Below are 22,162 nucleotides of genomic sequence, written 5' to 3'. Positions count from 1 at the left end.
AATATAGATTAAGATGAATAATGTTTAAATATTATTGGATTCAAAATTTATAACTAAAACAACAAAAATATTTTCTAAGGCTAAAAGATTCAAAAAGAAATAGTTAGCCAGTTAGACAGCGAAATGAAAAAAAATAAAAATGTATTGGTATTAGAAATTGTTGCAAGAAGTACTTGGTCAAACCCTCGCCTAACATGCCTTTTGAGTCTGCTTTCACAGGCATTTCCATCCCCACTTGCATTCCTATAAAAGTCTCTCAAACACTCCCAATGCAATTCGTTGATCCACACAGCACTTATTGTCTTGTCTCTCACCTTCCCTTCCACCATGGCTTCTGCCACTCATCCACCCAGCATCAACCACGTCACTTTCTCCCAAACCACTCTCCCCAAGTCTCACTCCTTTGGCCAGGTTTCACTCCCCATCCCCACCACCAACAACCGTCTTCACTCCTCCTCCTCCCTCGAACCACAGGGATTCATAAACACACTTGTCTCCAACAATAACACTAATAAGCAAATCACTACCACTCTCTACAAATTGTGGAGAGAGGTTCAAGGGTGCAACGACTGGGAAAACCTACTTAACCCTTTGCATCCTCTCCTTCGTCAAGAGATCATTCGCTACGGCCAGTTCGTGAGGGCTTCTTACAAGGCCTTCGACTTGGATCCAACCTCCAAGAGATACCTCAACTGCAAGTACGGCAAGAATACCATGTTGAAGCAGGTAGGCATGGCTGACTCTAGTGATCATCACTACCAAGTCACTAAGTACATCTACGCCACCCCTCCTGACATCAACATTATTCCTCCCTCCGCCCGCTGGATCGGCTACGTGGCCGTCTCCTCCGACGAATCCCTTCAAACGCTTGGAAGGAGGGACATAGTCATAACCTTCCGGGGAACAGTAACCAACCTGGAATGGATTTCCAACCTCATGAGCGCCCTAACTCCTGCCAATCTGGATCCGCAAGATCCGCGGCCGGATGTCCAAGTAGAGTCAGGCTTCCTCTCACTCTACACCTCCGAGGAGAGCGCGGACAAGAAGTTCGGCCTCCAGAGCTGCAGAGAGCAGCTCCTCTCGGAGGTGTCGCGGTTGATGAGGAAGCACAAGGGAGAGAGCGTGAGTATAACCCTGGCTGGTCACAGCCTGGGTAGCGCTCTCGCTCTCTTGCTTGCCTACGACATAGCAGAGCTCGGACTCAACAACACTAGCCGTCGGGAGGAGGTGCCCATAACCGTTTTCTCCTTCGGGGGCCCCAGGGTTGGCAACCTGCAATTCAAGAAGAGGTGCGAGGAATTGGGAGTGAAAGTTCTGAGAATAGCGAACGTGAATGACCCCATCACGAAGCTGCCTGGGGTTGTGTTCAACGACGACAACCTGCCATGGAGTTGTTCCTGTTATGCCCATGTGGGCGTGGAACTGCTTCTTGATTTCTTCAACGTCCAAAACCCTTCTTGTGTGCATGACTTGGACACCTATATTCGCCTTGTTAGAAACCCCATCGTCAATAGTAATAGGGTTCAACAAAAAGAACAACCTCTCATCAACCTTTTCATGGAGAAGGCAACACACTTCCTCTCCACCTCCCAAAATAACATCAACATCTTGCCCCAAATCTTTTCCGCCGCAGCCAACCACCAGCCTGCTTCTTGGTTAACTTCTCTTTCAAGAGACATTTTATTTTCATGCGCTGATGAACTGCTTTTTTTGGCCTTGTTCCTTTCTTCTTGCACTATTTAGTTAGTTAACTACACTACTACTTGCTAGCTACCTATATATACAAGAACTGGAAAAGCCGCCATTGTATGTAAAATACTAAATATGCTAGTGCATGTTTGCATGTATCATCCATATGTAAATCCTTGTAAATTATTGGAACGGATCCGAGAGCTTCCAAATTAAATAATGAACTCCTCACTATATATATCATATGCCATTTTCCAGATACTTAACTTTTTGTTTCATCTCATTCTCATCATCAGTGCATTTTATAGCTATTGTGTGTGTGTGTGTGTGAAGTCTTGAGTCCTGAGTTTTTTTAAGTTACAATGTTGTTTAACTAACATAACATACTAGGTGGCCGCCGTCATATAAATATAATCAATCCATGTGAAAACTTATATTATATATAATTGTATTTTCTTCCTTCATCAATTCATTTCTGCTGATTATATACACTAGAAAATTGGCCAGTACATACCATTAAAGGATCCATTTATTCAGTGATTATGTAAGATAGATGGTACCTTAGTTTTGAGATTCAACAAATTGAATGAGATAAGAAGAGAAGGAAAATGTATAACAGCATATCTATTTGTCACTCCCTTCCTCAGCTTATCATTCTGATCACCATAGCCAATATAACTTCAACCTCTTAATTATTAAAAGTTAGGTCTACATAGTTGGTCCGCACACTTTCAGTGAAACTGCAAATTGATCTCTACAGTTTAAAAGTTTGCAATTGGATCCCTAAAAAAAATTAAAATTTGTAATTTAGTCTCGCCGTTCAAAAAGTGTTTGATTTAACAGAATATTCTCAGTATATTCTCTATTTTAACAATATTCTATTAAATCAACACTTTTTGAACGACAAGGATTAAATTGTAAATTTTAATTCTTTTTAGGGACCCAATTACGAACTTTTAAAGTGTAGGGACCAATTTACAATTTTACTGAAAGTGTAGAAACCAATTGTGTAATTTAACCTAAAAATTATTGTGATGAGGAAAGGTATATATATAGGATTATATCTGGATACTGGGTTGAACTTGCCCTTTAAGAACCCTATTTCACACACACATGATTATATATATCATGAAGGAGATTTAGCTTAATTGAGAGGGAAAAAAAAAACTAGATAGAATGTAACCTTTATCATTCTATATACTAAGTACTAATAATTAATTATGGACTTAATAAGAAGTGTTGCAACAATAACGACAGATAGATACGTTAACTCTAAAAACTGAAATAGTGAAATGTCCCTAACGTTTTATTTTGTGCTGGAATATTTGATAAGAAGTTTCTTTTTCCAACTTATGTTCCCTTGCTAGCTCCAATTCTAAGCGACAATGATGGACAAATATTGACCGAATCTCTCTTAGAAGAAAAACATTACTACTGTTATATATCTATATATATATATATATCTATGTCCATCCACAGAGTGATTATTTTGGACCTTAATTAATTAATTCATGAAGAGGGAATGGCCTGAATTATTGAAGGATTTTTAATTTGATTTCTACTATCCAACCGACCATTTAAGCTTGAATTGCTTTCTTGTCCCAGCTGTGTGATTTATTTTCACGAAAATGATCTGATATGATGATTAGGACGACAGCTAAGAACTTATTTTCTTGATTGCTTGTCCTATGTTGAATGCTTTCAATTTCAACCGTTCTTATATTATCTTAACCACATGTTTCATGTCAAAAAAATTTCAATCAAGTTTAATTTACTGTATGTATAGAAAGATCCAATATATATATAATTTCTTGCATCTATATATATATACCTGATATCTTAATTATGATTACGCAACATTTGTTGATCTGATCAAATACTACTCATACATATATTCCATGTTGGAAAAACATGTTTGATTGTGTGCATCGTGCTAAGATACATGCCTGCGATTTGGTTAAAATGATACACGCTGAAACCAATGTCAATCTTGGTTTTTTTTTTTTTCAACTTTTCCCCTAACAGGTAGCCATATGTTAGTCAAAGTTAATTAGTGCACAAATCCAATGCATATCCTTCAATAATTTTCCCCACTCTGGATAATTAAGAAAGCAAATTCTTCACTTCTAAAAAGAAAATAATAAAGAGGCGCATTGCATCTTAGGGGAAAAAAAAAAGTAAAAGACTAATTTTTTTTGTGATATGAAAAAAGAATATTTTAAGTAATTTAATTTAATGATAATTATCGTATAAAAACTAAAAGACTTTTTTTTGTGAGTTTTGTAATACTTACAATTTTTACATATTTTATTTTCATAAAAGAATGGACCCGTAAAAAATATATTGTTCAATATTAAGATTTAGACAATTTAAACAAAATATTTGTAGATAACATAAAAATGGCCTTATTTTTTATCAAGCAAAACACCTATATATCACCTATGTACAGACAGAACCAGTTGTTGGCTGTTGGGTACTGTGAAATTCACAAGACATCACATAAAAGAGAATATATAGCGCTCTAGTTGTACAGAAGAATGTATATATATAATTAGGTGAATGTTATGGTGTCTAAAAGGTGGTGCTTATTTATTAAAAAAAATTAAAAATTATTATTTAATTTAAAAGATATAAAAATAAATAATTTTTAAAAAATTAAAATTTATTAGACAAAATTTAAACAAAAATTCATAGATACTATAGAATTGATCATATAATTATATAAACAGTAGTAATTAAAATGGGAAAATTTTAATTTCTCAAAAATATAATACTGTTTTATTCACATAAAGTAAATACTAAATGGGAAATGCTAGGAATAATGGTTTTGTTGAACAATGTAAACAACCACCAATTAAATAAAAATACACTACACCTCCAAATTAAATTTTTAAATTTTAATATTAAAATAACCATCCGTACAGTAGTAAAATAAACATTCGATATATTTATTATTTACATTGTTTAATATTTTCATTGTTTACCTATACTTTTCCATACTAAATACATGTCATTTTGAACGTGAAACGTTGAACGTGAAAAGTGTCTCTTGCAGATATGATAACAAACACCTGGAACATCCCCAACGAACCGTGGTCGGAAAGATGACCGCACTTCATTTCGTGACCAAGCTTTGAAATTTTGACTAGTAAATAGTAATAGCCAAACATTTTTTGTTATTATATCTCTCAATTCAACACATCACAGATTAATTTGTCACAATTCCATTTAAAATTTTATCAGTTGATTAATAAATTTTTATATATACAAAATAAAATTACCCGTAATATTTATTTAAATTGACAAATCAGTTGGCCACTCAATTAATAGTCAATCTTTAATGAGTTGATAAATGATTTATCACTTTATGCCAGAATTTCATTCATATATCATATTTAAATTTTGACTAATAACGGCCAAACTTTTGAGAATATATGCTGCATTCACTAAAAGAATTATTCATAAATTTGATAAAAGATTAAATCTGTATGTGAACAATAAAAAGATACCAAATTAAATAGTTTTCATAATTAAAAAAAAAAGTTAAGAGACACACTTTTTTATATCAATTTTAGTCCGCGTTTAATTATAGTATTTTTGTATAATAATGTAATAGATGATATATTTAGATTTTATATATAAAGGGTTTAAGAATATATGTTAAAATTATAAATTAAAAATTTTTTTATTAAAATATAGAAAATTTACATTTTTAGTATATTTATTTTATATTTATTAAATAAAAAATTTAAAATTTTTTACTCATAATAATTTTATCATGTGCTCTTTTTCTCTCTCTCTCTCTATATATATATATATAATGTGGATCAAAATAATAAGATTTATTGATCTTCTAGCACTGCTCAAAATAAATGAATCATGCACGTATACGAATGCATGCTGCATGTATATATAGCATATTAGCATGCATGCATGGAAGTGATAGCAGCTTGCAGCCCTAAATTGAAGCAGAGATCAGATCATTATGGAAGTGTGAATGACTTCATCTAAAGATGCAATTAATAATACTACTTGTACTTGTTTCTGTGTCGACAACCGGCTCCAAAGCATAGCCTATTTCACTTAATGTTTGGACTCGCCTTTTTTAGCCCGTATGAAATATACGTCGACTTCTAAAAAATAATGATAGTAGACGTCTGTAAAAATACTCTAATACTCAAATTACAATAAATATTAAATAATAGAGATGATATTTAGAGTGAATAATATTTTTTTTTAATTTTTATATTTAAAGTCATTGTGCTATAGGCGGTTACCCGCATTTGTTAATTTGCCTAGGATATCAGCCTAATTTTGCAGTGAGTGCACTGGGGTGGTGTTTTGACTTTGTGTGAATAAGTCCATTAGAAGAATAAGTTCGTTTTGATTTATTCGGCATGTGTTAATCGATTTGGATTCCGATTTATAGGTATATCTGGGCCGGACTATAGTTAATGGATCACAGCTCCCAAACTTAATCTGTGAAATCTTTTAATTAGACAGGTTGAACCTTCGACTTATAACTCAGAATCTAAATATCAACAGCCCCAAGTTCAACTTGTGAATTTGAAAAATTAGGTAAAGAGGTTAAACAGATTTTTGGCGGCAATGTTTTGAGCAAATAGGTAGGTTGGGGTATAAAATGAGAATTTTTTTTAGAAAAGGAATGAGTAAATTTTTGGTCCGCAAAGTATATAAATAAATTAAAATCTTGAAAATAGTAAGCGAAATAATTGAAAAGACATATATAATGAATGTCCTTGGGAGATGTATGCAGTTACTAATGTATGTTGTCATGACCAGTTACATACTCTGTGATTACGATTGACGGTCCTGATTGATTAGAGTATTGATATTTCATTTGGGGAGTTGATTTGGTGAGTGATTTTGTAATCGTGGTGTAAAAATTTGGAGTTATTACAGTCTTTTTTTTTATGGTTAGCTATCTATTGAAGTTTTCAAAAGTTTGTGAAGATGAATAAAAAAGGTTAATGTATTTTGATTTGCTGTTTGTATAGTGTAATTGTTATTCATTGTGGTTTAAAAAATGGAAAAGGGAAAGGATAGTAAAAGGAGAAGGGAAATCAAAAGGGAATAGGAGATGAAAAAAGAATAACATATGGGGGAGGAGGAAGATAAAATTGTTGAGGAAATTTTTGTTTGGGACTCAAATGATCCGTTTTCGTGGGTTGTAGATTCTGTCAAGGAGTGAGTTTTTGGTTCTGATAATAAACGTAGTATATCCCAATTAGATGCGTCGTCTACTTGGGTTAGAGAGGGTTAAGCTTTGAAAATTAAGTTTTTACCGTGTATTGTAGTTGATCATGCATATCATAGGAGTGATGGATTTGATTTTTTCTTTATGTATATCTGTGTATTCGTTGAGCATGATGTTAGGTTTCTGTTTTCAGAGTTTGTGCATGGTGTATTGATGCAGTTGAAATATGTATCATCGCAATCGCACCCTAATTCATGGACATTTGTGAGAAGGTTTGAAGTATTGATGGCTCATCTGAAGATAGAACCTTCGTTGGAAGTGTTTTTTGTACTATTTCAGGCTAAGGGCGTGAAGTGGGGAGGTTGGTTAAACCTGGCTAGTGCGCCGAGCCGAGCTATATTTAGTTTATATAAATCGTCATTTAAGGGGTTTAAGTCGATGTGTATAAAGGTAATTGTTGTCGAGAATGAATTTTCGTGGTATGTAGATGAGTGTTTCCTAGAAAAATTTCCGTTATATTGGTGTCCTAGACCTCAACAAATATTGGGTATGGAGAGGATGAGTATAGGAATGAAATGGTGGTGGAATTTCTGATGAATAATATTTCATCTTTAAAGTTGTTGTCTGTTGCGGTGTTGCTTGAGTGGGAAACGGATAGGGACGCGGTGTCTGAGTATATATATAACATAAGAATATTTTTAAGTATAGTTTTTATGAATGTGGTGTGTGATATATGCTTTTTTGTCTGTTTTGAAGTTGAGAAGGCGCCGAAAGTCACATCCAGTAGCCTGCGTGCCTTTTTCAGGACTAAAAATGTGGCCAGGGAGGGATCTATAAGTAATGTGAAAGCTGATGGAGGTGCTGAGGTGAATCAGTTGTCGCCGCCAAAGAAGGTTAATTATAAGAGGAAAATGGAGGATGGTAACAAGAGTAAGGTGGTAGATTTGACCGAGGACAAGTTTGCTAGGAAAGAGATCGATCTGGACCAAGTGAAAAAGTTTACTGGACACGGGTATAAGAGTGATGAAGACCTTACATTGTTGTGGAGTAAGCACTTTCCGTTGACAGTGGTGGCTGATGAATACAATCAGAGCCATACCGATGTAAAACTCGTCCATGATGTTGGTGACACCGGCTTTGCGCAATATTTGCAGGTAAATATAGGATTCATAGGCTTTTGTTTTTTATTGACTTTGGTTTGTATTGTTTTTATTAGGTATTTATTGTTATCCATAGGCTGATGCATATCATGGCTTTCTCGCTTGCCACCCCTATGCGTAGGTGTATGATTTTGCTATATACACATGACTGTCTACCTTGGTTTCGGTAGTTATTGTGTGAGTTTGAGAATATGATAATTGTTGATTGATTCTTATGGAAAGTTTTGTCAGAGCTTTTCTATCTCAATTTGGCTTGTTGCCTTTTCTCGAAACTCAGCCAGCGTCTTTGGTTTTATCACGACTATAGTCTCTTGGAATTTTTCAAGACGGAGTCTACTTTTCAGGGTGTATAGGTGGACTTCTGGGTTGAGATTAGGTATCTCCATGGTTGCCTTGGCAAACCTTGTTATATAATCTTTAAGACTTTTGTGTTGTTCTTACTTTACAGTGCTGAGATAATCTGAATCGTGCACATAAATATTTGATTCAACGAAGTTGTTGACGAAAAGGTCAGTCAGCTCGTCAAAACTTAATACAGAACTTGCAGACAAATTAGAAATTTAGATCAAGAAAGCACCATCTAAAAAAGTAGGAAATGTTTAACAGAGTATTGGATCGAATACACCGTTCATAAACATCATCGAGTATAACTTGGTAACATGTATGTTAGGATCGCATATTCCTTCATAAGATTTTAATGCCATTGGTAGGATGAAATTTTTGGGCATATAAAAGTCCATGATATCTTTTGAAAATGGATTGGTCCTCTTCAAATCACCAATGGCTTCGTCGAGGTTGTTATGATAGGCTTAACTTCTAATGTGTGCTCCTCCTTATCATCTTTGTTCTAAGGGTTTTTGTGTTCTCCCTCCTTTGATTTGGCTATTCTGCTGCTGATTCAACAGATCGACTATTCGTTGATTTTTCAATCGCAGGGACTCGTTGATGGCTAATAGCTCAGCCTGAATTAGAGGAGGTGGGGGTTGCTTAGCTCGTCTGCTATAGGCTATGACCTACAAAAAAAAGGTAGCAACAGTAAAGTAGGAAAGGTGAAGGTGGGGTGGTTAGTTTAAAATTTTGGTCTCACGGTGGACGCCAAATGTTCAATGTATAGCTTGTCTCACTCAACGTTTGGATTCGCTTTCTTTAGACGATATGAAGTATACATCGATTTCTCAAAAATGGCGTCAGTAGACACCTACAAAAATATTCTAACTCTCAAGTTAAAATAAGTATTAAATGATGGAGATCATATTAAGAGAAAATAATATACTTTTCTTCTTTTTTTAGGTTTTTATATTTAAAATCGTTGTGCTATAGACGATTACCCGCTTTTGTTGGTTTGTTCAAGATATCGGCCTAATTTTGGGCTAAGTGTACCAAGTTGGTGTTTTAATTTTATGTAGATAAATTCCTTAAGAGAGTAAATTCATTTTGATTTATTTGGCACGTACGTGTTAATCGATTTAAATTCTGATTTATAAGTATATTTGGATCGAACTACGGATCACACTTATTAGCTTTCTTGGCCGTTATTAATTTCTCACTTCTAGATCAACTGAATTCCATTCCGGAAGATGATATATAATCGATGGCACGCGTAGTCTCATCAAGTTTGCATTTTGCATTGCTCAGAATCCTGCCTCCTCCTGCATGCTACTGCTATGGCTAGCTTCCTTTATTATGTTTGAAAGAGCCAAACACACTTGTACGTTTACACAAGTTTATTCATTCATTCTAATCAAACACATAGAGTAAGTACCTTCAATTTATTCTCTCTCTACAATAATTAATATATAATTTAGCTTCCTTAATTACTGTTTTAGATATTTTCATTGTGTGTCTACAGCATATTCAGTTCGGGATTCCGTGGTTTAAACGCACCACTCCATTATTAGATTATTATAAGTTGTCTAATTACTTTGGTCTCCCATACCATCCATCTTTTAGTAGAATTTTTGTTAGCTTTAAGTTTGTAACATATCATTGTCAGAGACTCAAACTACATATATAATCTTTGTGCATTGCCATTATTAAAATACCATGCTAAGCATTATTATGTCTATATATATAATGTAATAATACATGCTTCCAATACATACTTTGCTTGACTTGACTTCCACAAACCTTAATAAAGAGACTATAAAATCATCGCATCATCAGCTAGCTATAAGATTTGGTTCTGAGAATTATGAATTCTTCAAAGCTACTATAGCACTGTTCAAGTGGTGGCTGCACATGGCCCATACACAATGATTATTACTAAGAAAATCATTAATAATTAAATTACTGTACATATATACACGTTGTCCTATAATATGCAAATGAGTTAGTTGTATTATTTATGTTTATTTATTTATTTTTATACCAAGTTATATCATAAGTAATTTTCCGTTATATCAGTCAAAGAAAGTGTTATATATATATATATATATATATATATATATATATATATATATATATATATATATATATTATTAAAATAAGTCACTATATAATTGTATATGAATATATATATTATTAGTCCATTTTTAATATATATTTTATATTTTATTATGTATATACTAATAATTAATTTTAGTAGTTAATTTTAGTATATATGTAACATAGTTATATATATATATATATACAAACAACAACAACAAAGTCTTGTCCCACTAGGAAGGGTTGACTATATGAATCAAACGATATGTCATTAAGTTTTGTCATATATCAAGTCTACAAAGAGACCGTTTATATGTAGATCTCGTTTGACCACTTCATGAGCGGTGTTCTGTTGGTCTTCTTCTCACATGTCCAAACCACCTGAGACGTAATTCTACCATTTTTTCATAATGGGTGCTACTCCAACTCTCTCCCTTATATCTTCATTCCTTATTTTATCCAATCGCGTAGGACTACTTATCTATCTCAACATCTTCATCTTTACCACACTCAACTTATGTTCATGCTCCTCTTTGGCCGCCAACATTCCGTACCATAAAGCATAGCCGGTCTTATAACAATGAGATAGAATTTACCTCTTAAAGGCACTTTTTTGTCGCATATAAAACCAGATGCACTCTGCCATTTTGACCAACCTGCTTGGATCCTATGATTTACATCCTGTTCAATCTCTCTATTATCTTGTATGATGCACCCAAGATATTTAAAACTTTTAACTTTTCGTAGGATGTTTTCTCCAATCTTCACCTCTATATTTGGATTTTTCCTTCTCAAACCGAACTTACATTTCATATATTTCGTCTTGCTACGGTTTATGCATAGGCCATACACTTCTAGAGCTTCTCTCCATAAGTCAACTTCTTATTTAGGTCTTCCCTTGACTCTTCCATAAGGACGATATCATCGGCAAAAAGTATGCACCATGGCACAGGCTCTTGGATGTGCTCTGTGAGTACTTCCAAGACTAATGTGAAAAGGTATGGACTTAAGGATAATCCCTGGTGTAATCCTATACCAATAGAAAATTTCGCTGTCACACAACTTTGAGTCTTCACACTAGTTATGGCCCTATCATACATGTCTTTAATTGCACGAATATATGCCATCCTTACTCTCCTCTTTTCTAGGACCTTCCATAAGACCTCCCTAGACACCCTATCCTATGCTTTTTCCAAATCAATAAACACCATATGTAGATCTCTTTTATTATTACGATACCTCTCCATCATCCTTCTTAACAAGTATATCACTTCGGTGGTGGATATGCCTGGTATAAATCTAAATTGGTTCTCTGTTACTTGTGTCTCTTTTCTCAACCTCCGTCCTATCACCCTTGTCCATAACTTCATGGTATGGCTCATGAGCTTGATCCCTCTATAGTTTCTGCAACTTTGTATATTCTCCTTATTCTTGTAGATAGGTACCAATGTGTTCTTTCTCCACTTATCAGGCATCTTCTTTGACCTTAAAATCTTATTAAAAAGTTTGGTTAACCAGTTGATGTCTTTTCTTCCAAGGCTCTTCCAAACCTCAATCGGGTTATTATCAGGTCCTACTGTCCTGCCATTTTTCATCTGCTTTAGAGCTTCTTTTACCTTAAAGTATCGAATCCTTCGATAGTAGTCAAAGTTTTGTTCTTCTTTCCTTGTGCATAACCTACCAAAGCTCGAAAGAGTCTTATGTCTTTCATTAAATAACTCGTAGAAGTAGTTCTTCCACCTTTCATTAATCTTCTCCTCTTGAGCCAGCACCTTTCCATCCTTATCCTTTATGCACTTAACCTAATCCAAATCTCTCGTTCTTCTTTCACGGCTCTTTGCAATTCTGTATATACCTTTTTCTCCTACTTTCGTGCCCCAAAACTGGTAGAGACCCCATATGCTCTTATTCTTGCTTCACTTACAGCCACTTTTATCTCTTTCCTAGCCGCCTTATATTTTTCCCAATTATCTGCATTGCGGCATAAAGATCACTCTTTAAAGCACTCTCTTTTTATCTTTATCTTTTTTTGTACACTCGCATTCCACCACCAGGACTCCTTGTCTCTTGGTCCTATTTCTTTATATTCATCAAAACTTTCTTTTACTGTTCTTCTAATAACTTCTGCCATCTTCCTCCACATCTCTTCCGCGTTTTCATTCCTATCCCACTTTGCCTCTTCTCCTACCCGTCTTAGGAAGCTTCTTTGTTCCTCACCTTTTATCCGCCACCACCTTGTCCTTAGGTTCTTCGTATGATGTCTTTTCCTCAATTTTTGCTCAACGCGAAAATTCATGACGAGCATCCTATGTTGTGTTGTCAAACTCTCTCCCGGGATAATTTTACAATTAATGCAAAATTTTTGGTCGACTTTCCTCAATAAGAAGAAGTCGATTTGAGAGCTTGTCATGCCACTCTTATAGGTTATAAGATGTTCGTCTCTCTTTTTAAAACATGTATTTGCGATGAGAATGTCAAAAATTGAGAAAAAGTCCAAAATAGTTTTACCCTCGACATTGATCACCCCGAAACCATAGCCTCCATGAATACTTCCATACCCAATCAATTCTCTTCCAACATGACCATTTAAATCTCCTCCTAAGAAAATCTTATCTCCCGAAAGTATGCCTTAGACCAAACTCTCTAGATACTCTCAAAACCTTATCTTGTATTGTTCGTCCGAACCCATTTGCAGTACATAGGTGCTAATCACATGAAAAATACCTCTCTCTATCATAAATTTAATAGAGATGATCCAATCTCCTACCCTCTTGACCTCCACTACGTGCGTATATATATATAAAAAAGACTATTATAATCAATAAAATAAAGATAAGTACAAAAAATAATTTCCCATGATAAGATTTAATGGATTGGCCCTGGAAAACGAATAAAGCATATCACTTTTGATGTGATGTTCGTGATTTGGTGGCAAAGATATAAGTCTCTCTTTCAATTATTTTGCCTTTTCCGTATACACCCAAATTTCCAAACATTAAAAATAAAAAAACACAATTATTGGACGCTAAAATAAAATTGAAATCGAGAAAGAAAGGAAAAAAATGTTGTGAGATCCACAATTAATATTGTATACACCAATAATTTTGGGTATAAATATAACATTTCTCATTATTTTCTCTTAACGAAAATCAGACAACAAACTAAATGATGTAAAAATTGGATGGTAAGAAAATCTAAGCCACGAGCAATATCGACCGTTGAAATAAAATTAATTATGTATCATATGGAACCCGCACAACTAATAAAATAAAAGTATACAAATGATGGACGAGGAAGAAAGGTTCTTCCCCAATGAGAGAGCTAGCATTTCCTCTCTCCTAAATTATACTTTAACAGATATAGACGCGAGTTGATTAATAATTAAGCGGCAATAAAAACAGTAATAGTATTATATAATTTTTGTCACGTCATTGCTGTATTTGTAGGGGACGGCATGATTAAGATGAATACCCGAGACCAAAATAGTTGTTACTTCACTCTTATATTGTGCCACATAAATGCCTGAAAAGTGACATTAAATATTAAAAAATCCTTTGCACTCCAAAAAAATGTGAGTAGCAAAAATATCCTTGTCTATAGAAAGGTTCTTCAAGCATATGTATTAAATTATCTCAACTTGTCTCTTTCATTCATAACCTACCCACTTTCGGGATGCATGAGGTTTGGAGAAATTAAATGGGGCAAGAACCATCGGGGCGTGAGCAAGAAACACATGTCTCTGATTTTAAAGTCTTGTTACTCAACTTCGACTTTCTGAACTCTTTGCCGTGATCATCAAGAATCAATCTCTAGCAGCTAAGTATGACTAAAAAGTAAAGCTACGATGCAAAGTGGAATCGGTGGGAAGCAAGGTTTGAAACTTTCAAAGTTAGCAGAAGATTTTGCTTTCATCAATAGTATCCATACTTTTGGATAAGATAGGAAACTGGAAAAAAATGTATATTTTTATTTTTAATATTAAAAATTAAGTATAGATATCCTTTGCTGAACAGGAATGTAAACAACGCAGGGCATGAGTAATGTAGCTCTTGTTAGCTGTCATCCTATTGTTCAAAAACGTAATACGTTGTTAATTTCTTTGGATATTGGACCTTATAACAAAATTGAAAGTAAATATTAAATTCCATAACAGAGACAAGAAGCATTAGTCCATTAAAAGGGCAGGTCAGTGTATATATATGCAGTAATGCACAAACCAGATTGATATATAATAATTAATAACCGATAGGAACGAAGTTTTACAATATATATAGGATTATGGACTGATTCTGAAAGTTTTACATTATAGTTGGCGTATTATGATCGTCATGAGGAGCATTATGGGGTGTAGTCCTGTATTGGTATGTATGTGCGAAATACAAGAATGAGCAGAAATTGAGAAGGCTGAATGCGGTTAGAAGCCAGTAAAAGTAATCAAACCTGGCAGTATTGATGTTCTGTGAGAGCCATGAGCGGGAGCCGTTGTGAGTAGTAGTGGCGGATTTGACGATGGTGTTGATGATGGTGGCGGCAAAACAGCCTAAGCCACCAGCAAGAGCAGCATATGCAGAGCCAATGCTCTTCATGGCATCGGGTGCCTCCTCGTACAGAAATTCCAGAAGCCCCACGATGCAAAACACCTCTGCCACTCCAATCAGGCAGTACTGTATGAGAAGCCAGTAGGCGCTTAAATTCGGCATCGGCGTCAGGAAGCTGGATTCGAATCCATGCTGTACTGCATACTCTCTTCGATATTTCTCGAAGACTGCTGCCCAGGCAACGGACACGATGGAGACGGCAAGGCCGATACCTACTCTCTGGAGCTGAGAGGCGCCGTGAGGGTGGCCGGTGATGCGGCGGAAGAGGGGGACGAAGAGGGAGTAGTAGAGAGAGAGGATGAGGAAGATGCTGAGGCCAGGAAAGACGGGCATGCATGTAACGGGAAGCTTCAGATGGCCCAAGTGGGTGTTCATGGTGTATGCTTGCTGCACTGAGAGTGTCAGATACTCTGTTAGCACCACATTCAGCATTATTGTGGATGCTGCTATTGGGATGAGGCGAATGAGGATCTTGACCTCTTCCACTTGCGTCACAGTGCACAGCCTCCACGGGCTGCACCCATCTTCCTTCAACTGCAGAGCTGCCTTGTCGAGAAAGCTGAAGTGGTCGGTGTGAGGGATCTTTCTGCTTCCCTTGATGGCAGAGTGGGAGCCGGGGAGCTCGTAGAGGCCAACGAAGCCGCCGCTTCCAAAAGGAGCGTTCCTCTTTCTGAATGCAGCAACCAAGACCTGAGCCACCCTGGTGAGGGGGCTGCCACCAGGGAGCCTGTGCCTGTACAAGGGGGTCCCGATGAAGAAGAGCATGTTGGACAATCCCATTGCTATTGCCAGACATCCAAAGGCAGCTCCCCACCCATGCTTCATCTGGACATACACCACCACCGTGAAGGCCACAATTGCACCCACCGTCACCGACAGATAGAAAAAGTTGAAGAACCTATCCAGGTGTGCCTTGTAGTTCTTGCTCCTCTCGTCGAACTGGTCTGCTCCAAATGATGACACGCATGGCCTTATCCCTGCCGCTCCAAACGCCGTCATGTACAGCACCGTGTACAGGTAACTCATCTGCCATGGCTTCGCAGCCTCGCACTCCCCTAACAGCAGCGCCAGCTGCTCACATCCCTCTTGCTTGGGTGTAAATATCGTCATTGTTGCGCACAATGTTATTCCCGCCAAACCCGCCAGATAAATGCTAGTGAAGATGGCTATTGTCCAGTATCTCCCCAGATACGCATCTGCTAGAAAACCACCCAGTACCGATGATGCTTGAGATATCCCTAAGAAGTTGTTCACTGCATTCGATGAACTGCTGAAGGGTCTGTGCATCACGTAGAACATGAACGCCACCATGTTCACTGATAGCCCGAAATATGCCATTCTTTCTGCCATCTCATTCCCTGCACCCTCGCAAATTAATCATATTATTATTGATAGAGAGATTTGCATTCTAAAATTTGAATTTTACTTTAGAAAATAAAGTGTAATTTTTTATTATTAATTTTATAAGTGAGACCAATAATAAATATAAAAAAAATTATTCAAAAATAAAAGATTATATTTTACTTTCTAAAATAAAATTTAAATTTTAAAAGATTCAAATTCATTAAAAAAAATAATAGAAAATCAATAAATTTTATAATTTATAGCATTAATTAATTATTTATTTTTAATAATGTGAAATTATTTATTTTTTTTATTGATTAAGTGATCACCAAATTTTAATAAAAATAATAAGACTTTCTCATTATTAAATCCATATACATCAGAACACTGAGAGCAATTACCAAAGATGAACAAGGCAGCAATCCAACCACCAGTCTTAGAAAGGTCAACAATGGATTTGCCATGGATATCGACCGGTGTAGATCCAGCTGGTGTTGAGTAGCCGCGACCAAATGCCATTCTTCTATCCTCAGACTCAATGAAGTGAATCCCCAGCTTCTTCCTGCTCGACATTGGTGTCCCCAACCTCCCTCCCTCCGCCGGTGACCTGATCTCCGACGAATCCATCACCAGAGATCAGACTGTGTGACCTGTACAACACTAGATGGATAGATAGATTCGATACCTTACAGCTTCATCCATGATATACATTTTCCATTTAGTTTTTGTTCTTAACACCAGTACAGTTGGGGAAGTCGCCGTGTATTAAAGGTTGCTCAACTAACACGTGAAGATGCGTGGAAACTGGCCATGCTCAATAAATGATGACCATAGTACAATCACTTACTGCAACATAAGTGGAAGCCATTAAATGTCTTCAATTTATGGCCACCTGCTCTGGAGGCTTATATTATATAATTAATTATTGCTTATATGCCCCTCTCCTTGGGACCTTGACTCCTTGTGTGTGGGTGTTATCTCCAACTCTTATTATTCCACACTTCGGGTTCCATCAGCATGAAAATATGGATACACTAAATTATTCCCTTCTTCTCAATTGGGAGGTTGGACATTTGACTTGACGGAATATAGATTTTATGTCTATTAATTATTCGGCTTCAATGATCGTCACAACTGCATACCACAGCTACTGAGCAACTAATTAGTATTTCAACCATGTCCGGTGTGTATAAAAAATCAATCATTCGTAAATAATACATATTAAAATATAAAATATACATTTAAAATAACATAAACAATACATATATTCATACACAAATATATAATGATCAATTTAATAACTGACTTTTAATGTATATTAGCATTTTTGTTCTATTTTCAATTGCATGTGGTCATGTATCACGAATTTGTTCAATATTCTAGTATGCTTCTCTTAAAAATAAATTCTCTTAATTTTTTTTAATTGTTGTAAAGTGTAAGAAAAAAAAAAATTGGAAGGATCTATTTTCACCCCTCGTTGCATTCAGCTTAGAAAATCAAGACTCCACGATATATATCATGTACACATCTTCCTTAACATGAATATTGGTCTCAATATAGGTGAGTTTAATTTTAATATTGCTCTCAATATAATAAATTTTATGCATAAATTTTATTCTTCTTGAATTGGTGGCTGGCGCATTTCCACTGTGTGGTGTGGTGTCTTTGATATGTTGGCTCTCCCTGGAGAGAGAGAGAGAGAGAGAGAGAGAGAGAGAGAGAGAGAGAGAGAGAGAGAGAGAGAGGTTTAGAGTATGCGTAGGGTGGGGTTGAGTATGCGTAAGTAGATGCCAATACAACATGAACATACTTTAGAAGATCCATAACTAAAAGTCAACGTAACATCTCCCGTCTAGCGTCATGTTAAACAAAACTGTCAATATATATAAGGATGAAACAAGAAACTTGAATTTTGGAAAATAAGTTTAGTTTTATGGCTATTTAGGGAGGTGAATAATGGAGAAATACCAGAACAATAACAACTTAAGTATGCTTTTTATTGACTGGGAAAAAGACTTTTTTTGTTGGGGGGCCGGGGTTTGGGGAGGGAGAAAAAATGATGCTATATATTTGTCGTGCGACAGAATTGTACTAGTATAAAAACCCAAAGTGATTTAATAAAAATATTTTTCATAGGGTAAGATGACAAATACTCTTATTGATTTTAATGAAATTTTAAATTACTACAAGTATGAGCAGAATATAGTAGAATTTAGAAACAAAAATGACACTCAAATCTGAAAGGAACAAGCAGCGGAAATTTCGTTTTAGTGATTCCAAGAAGCAGATTTACAGATGCAAGCAAGCCAAAGCCATGGCCCCGGGGACGGCCACAGCCGCTGCCTTTTATTAATCCATAAACGCCAACATACATTACGGCGACATTAACCACGATCCTCAACACTTCAGCTGACCAACTTTAAAGAGTTTGCCTTCTCCTGCAGGGAATCCAGGAGGCTATCGAAGCTCTTCTTGAAGGAATCCACCCCTTCTGCTTCAAGCTGGTCACCAACGAAGCCCCAGTCAATACCCAACTTCTGCAGAGCATTGTACACCCCTTCCGCTTCTGATGCATTCGAATCTATTGTCCTCGATACAGTGCCATGATCAATGAATGCTTGAAGGGCTTGGTCTGGCATGGTTGATACCTGGAAAGGAACAAGGTAATGCTCTGATCATGATGAGATGCAACAAAGAAAAATTCAGATCAAGGTTTAGGGAACTTTGATTTCAAAGACTGTTGGAAGTTAAATCAATCAAGACCAAAATAGAAGTCCATTAAATCCAATACTATTGCCTTCACTGGATTAGGATCAACTCCATAAGTTCATAACTATAAGCATGCAGATGCTTAACAAAACAACAGCTTACAGTGTCAGGTCCAATGAGAGGAGCAACATATAAGGTGTCGGGATAGGCAGGATTCTTGACACTGGTTGATGCCCAGAGGAGCCTTTGCTTCTTTGCCCCCTTCTTAACCAAAGCCTCCCACCTTGGGCCAGAAAATTTCCTTTGGTAGAGCTGATAGGCTAGTGCTGCTTGGGCTACCGCGGCCTATAAAATTCAATGTACCAAGGCATAAGCACATTGTGTAAGATCCAGAGGTAAAATAAATCCAAACAGAAACAGCATGATACGCAGTTACCTTCCCACGTAGATTAAGAGCCTCAGGGGTGCCAATTTTCTCAAGCATCTTGTCAACGAGAGTGTCCACTCGACTGACAAAGAAAGAGGCAACACTTGTGACTCTAGAGAGGTCATTTAGGCCAGATGCCTCAAGACCATCCAAGTAAGCATCAATCACAGCTTCATATCTTGCAAGCGAGAATATCAGCTGCAGATATAGATGCCAGAAACTTAAATTTACACTCCAGCCACATTGTGAAAGAAGTCAAATCATATGGCACTTCAATTTCCTCAGTTGTAAGTTGTAACCATTGTGAGATTAAAATAACAGTGCAATTTATACCTAGGATTACTTATCATGTAGCCAAACACCAAACCTAGAATAGCATACCATAACACTCTATCATATTAACCTAAGTTGTAAACTACATAGAAGGATATTGCATAAACTTACAGTCACATTCACACTTATCCCATTTGCAATGACTTCCTTGATTGAAGGGATACAAGGAGCTGTGGCCGGAATTTTTATATACACGTTGGGGCGATTAACCACTTTATGAAGCCATTTTGCAGCCTGTATGGTTCCCTTAGTATCATCTGCAAGCTTAGGAGATACTTCAACAGAGACATAGCCATCACCGCCATCTGTTTGGTCATAAATCGGTTCAAATAGTTTGCAAGCATCTTGAATGTCCTTCACCACAAGTTCCCAATATGCACTTTCAATGTCCTTCCCTGCTTGCACGAGTTCCCTGTGTCATTGAGGAATTTCTATTTAGCTATATAAGCAGAAAATGAAATAGCTCACCATAGTGCAATTACAGACCAAAAAAAGGAGAAAAAATAAATCGAATTTGCTTTTTTCTATTTTTACTTTTTCCCTTGTAATGCTAAAGCCATTAGAATATAAGCATAGCAGCTAAACGAACAGTACACTTGAGGCAGTGAAGAGCTAATCCTCCTATCAAATTAGAAACTTAGGAGCAATGTTAACAAGGTTTATTATGCTAAATTTCCATGCTTTACTCCAATAAAATGCAACTCACATATGATAGAAGAAATTCCGTTAATACTTAGCGGAAGTGTTTGACGTACCTGAACTGATCATTGTAAGCGTTTGAGGAGGAGATAGCTTTCTGAAAAATCTGCAATCACATAGATAGACAAACATGTTATGCTGAGTGTGTTTGGCAAATGTAATCTGTACTATTGTTTTTAGGCATCGTTATTCCGAGAAAAATATCTTCATAAATGGAGAATGATAGTTAAAAAAAAAATTACCGCAGGGTTGCTAGTTACGCCTCTGACACCACTGGCTATAAGAGGAAGCAGATCGGTAACAGGACGGCAGAGATTATCATACCATGGACTCTGGCCTTCTTTCTCATAGAGATCATGAAGTGTTGTCCTCTTTGCAACACTTCCATTTCCATCAGTGAGGGAGCATCTAACTCTGTCATAATACACCACAATCATATTAGAATGAATATGCCAGCTGACCAGCTCTTTTTATTAATTGATTACTTTGATTTAACATAGAGTATACATTGAATCCTTTTATGTTCATCATTAACAAAATCCTATCCTAGAAATATATTACATGTATAAAGTAATAAATTTGAAAACATCTTAAGGAAAAAATCACTTATTTAATACGGAGAAATATATAATCATATAATCTATGTTATGATACATGCACCAAACAAGAAAATTCAGACAAGTATAAGGACGACTACTACATTCAATCTAACAAGCTGCATTTCGTATTCTATTTCTTTTACTTAAGCTGCCTAACCCTCACTACAGGTTTCTTCGATAGTTACGATGACCATAGCAGTTATGTTCGATTTCAGGGCTTATGCTACTAATCAAAGAGGGGAGGGAAAATAGAAATAATAAACGCTGCATGAGAGAGAGAGAGAGAGAGACTGACAGCAAAGGGGTATTGAGATTGGGAGATTGACGAATTCGGAGAGAAGCAACGGACGAGGTTCTTCTGCGATCGTGAAAAGCGAGGAAGCATTTGGGAGAAGAAGATCTGGAGCGGATCGCATCTGCCAAGGACGCTGCTGGATTCGGCGTTGACAGCTTTGAAACGGAAGCCATTTCTTTTCCTTTGGGAATAACAAAACAAAAACTCTCTCTTTCTTTCTTTTTTACAGAGAAATGATAATGGTGGTTGATGCTGATGGCGATTGATTTTATATATTAGAAAAATATTAACATATGAGTTGGTGACAACGGAGTAGGTGCGGCTTTTCAGTTGACCGGAAAGCCAGCCTCACCTGCAACAATAGTGCGCGCCTTGGGGTCAAAACCGCCAATTCACTAGTGGCTTTAGCAGCCGTGCCCGTGTCCTTATCTCCTCTCTATCAATTCATCATGAAATCTATTCCTATAACAAAATAAGCGACAGATCAAATGTTTCGGAATCTATTGTTTTTTACTATTAATTAATTATTAATATTTAAAAATATAAATTAAAATATATTATTAGATTATTAAATTAAAATAATAATAAAAAATAATAATAATTTTTAATAATTTTTTAACATTTTTCAATCAAAATTTTAGACAATTAATTCTGTTGCAGACAGAAA

At 36.0% G+C, this 22,162-nt stretch overlaps 3 protein-coding genes across 3 annotated transcripts; 1 reads left to right on the top strand and 2 right to left on the bottom strand.

The window, feature by feature from the left end:
* The first annotated feature begins 327 nt into the window (after positions 1–327).
* LOC130975977 (galactolipase DONGLE, chloroplastic-like) lies at positions 328–1,743 on the top strand. Its single transcript, XM_057900686.1, has one exon. It carries the CDS (start codon positions 328–330, stop codon positions 1,741–1,743), a length of 1,416 nt encoding a protein of 471 aa, XP_057756669.1.
* Positions 1,744–14,687: 12,944 nt separating this feature from the next.
* On the bottom strand, positions 14,688–17,329 carry LOC130976823 (protein NRT1/ PTR FAMILY 6.1). Its single transcript, XM_057901751.1, has 3 exons — positions 17,119–17,329; positions 16,835–17,040; positions 14,688–16,447 (listed from the first exon to the last, which is right to left on the bottom strand). Exons 1-3 carry the CDS (start codon positions 17,142–17,144, stop codon positions 14,790–14,792), a joined length of 1,890 nt encoding a protein of 629 aa, XP_057757734.1. The 5' UTR covers positions 17,145–17,329; the 3' UTR covers positions 14,688–14,789.
* A 1,307-nt stretch (positions 17,330–18,636) lies between these two features.
* On the bottom strand, positions 18,637–21,755 carry LOC130974295 (uncharacterized). Its single transcript, XM_057899104.1, has 7 exons — positions 21,496–21,755; positions 20,844–21,015; positions 20,658–20,707; positions 20,014–20,314; positions 19,579–19,767; positions 19,305–19,487; positions 18,637–19,081 (listed from the first exon to the last, which is right to left on the bottom strand). Exons 1-7 carry the CDS (start codon positions 21,666–21,668, stop codon positions 18,839–18,841), a joined length of 1,311 nt encoding a protein of 436 aa, XP_057755087.1. The 5' UTR covers positions 21,669–21,755; the 3' UTR covers positions 18,637–18,838.
* Between the last annotated feature and the right edge of the window lie 407 nt (positions 21,756–22,162).

The sequence above is a fragment of the Arachis stenosperma genome, chromosome 4 (genome assembly GCF_014773155.1).
Source record: "Arachis stenosperma cultivar V10309 chromosome 4, arast.V10309.gnm1.PFL2, whole genome shotgun sequence".
In the NCBI taxonomy this organism is placed as follows: domain Eukaryota; kingdom Viridiplantae; phylum Streptophyta; class Magnoliopsida; order Fabales; family Fabaceae; genus Arachis; species Arachis stenosperma.
This window is presented reverse-complemented; position numbering and strand designations above follow the sequence as displayed.

Bases quoted from the DNA above. Each gene is read 5' to 3' on its own strand.
- LOC130975977 (XM_057900686.1), top strand. From the start codon at position 328: ATGGCTTCTGCCACTCATCCACCCAGCATCAACCACGTCACTTTCTCC.
- LOC130976823 (XM_057901751.1), bottom strand. From the start codon at position 17,144: ATGTATATCATGGATGAAGCTGTAAG. The intron at 17,041-17,118 runs GTATCGAATCTA...GTCGGAGATCAG, and splicing joins ATCATGGATGAAGCTGTAAG to GTCACCGGCGGAGGGAGGGA. The intron at 16,448-16,834 runs GTAATTGCTCTC...GCGAGGGTGCAG, and splicing joins TGCTGCCTTGTTCATCTTTG to GGAATGAGATGGCAGAAAGA.
- LOC130974295 (XM_057899104.1), bottom strand. From the start codon at position 21,668: ATGGCTTCCGTTTCAAAGCTGTCAACGCCGAATCCAGCAGCGTCCTTG. The intron at 20,708-20,843 runs GTAATTTTTTTT...ATGTGATTGCAG, and splicing joins GCGTAACTAGCAACCCTGCG to ATTTTTCAGAAAGCTATCTC. The intron at 19,768-20,013 runs GTAAGTTTATGC...CTATATCTGCAG, and splicing joins GGATAAGTGTGAATGTGACT to CTGATATTCTCGCTTGCAAG.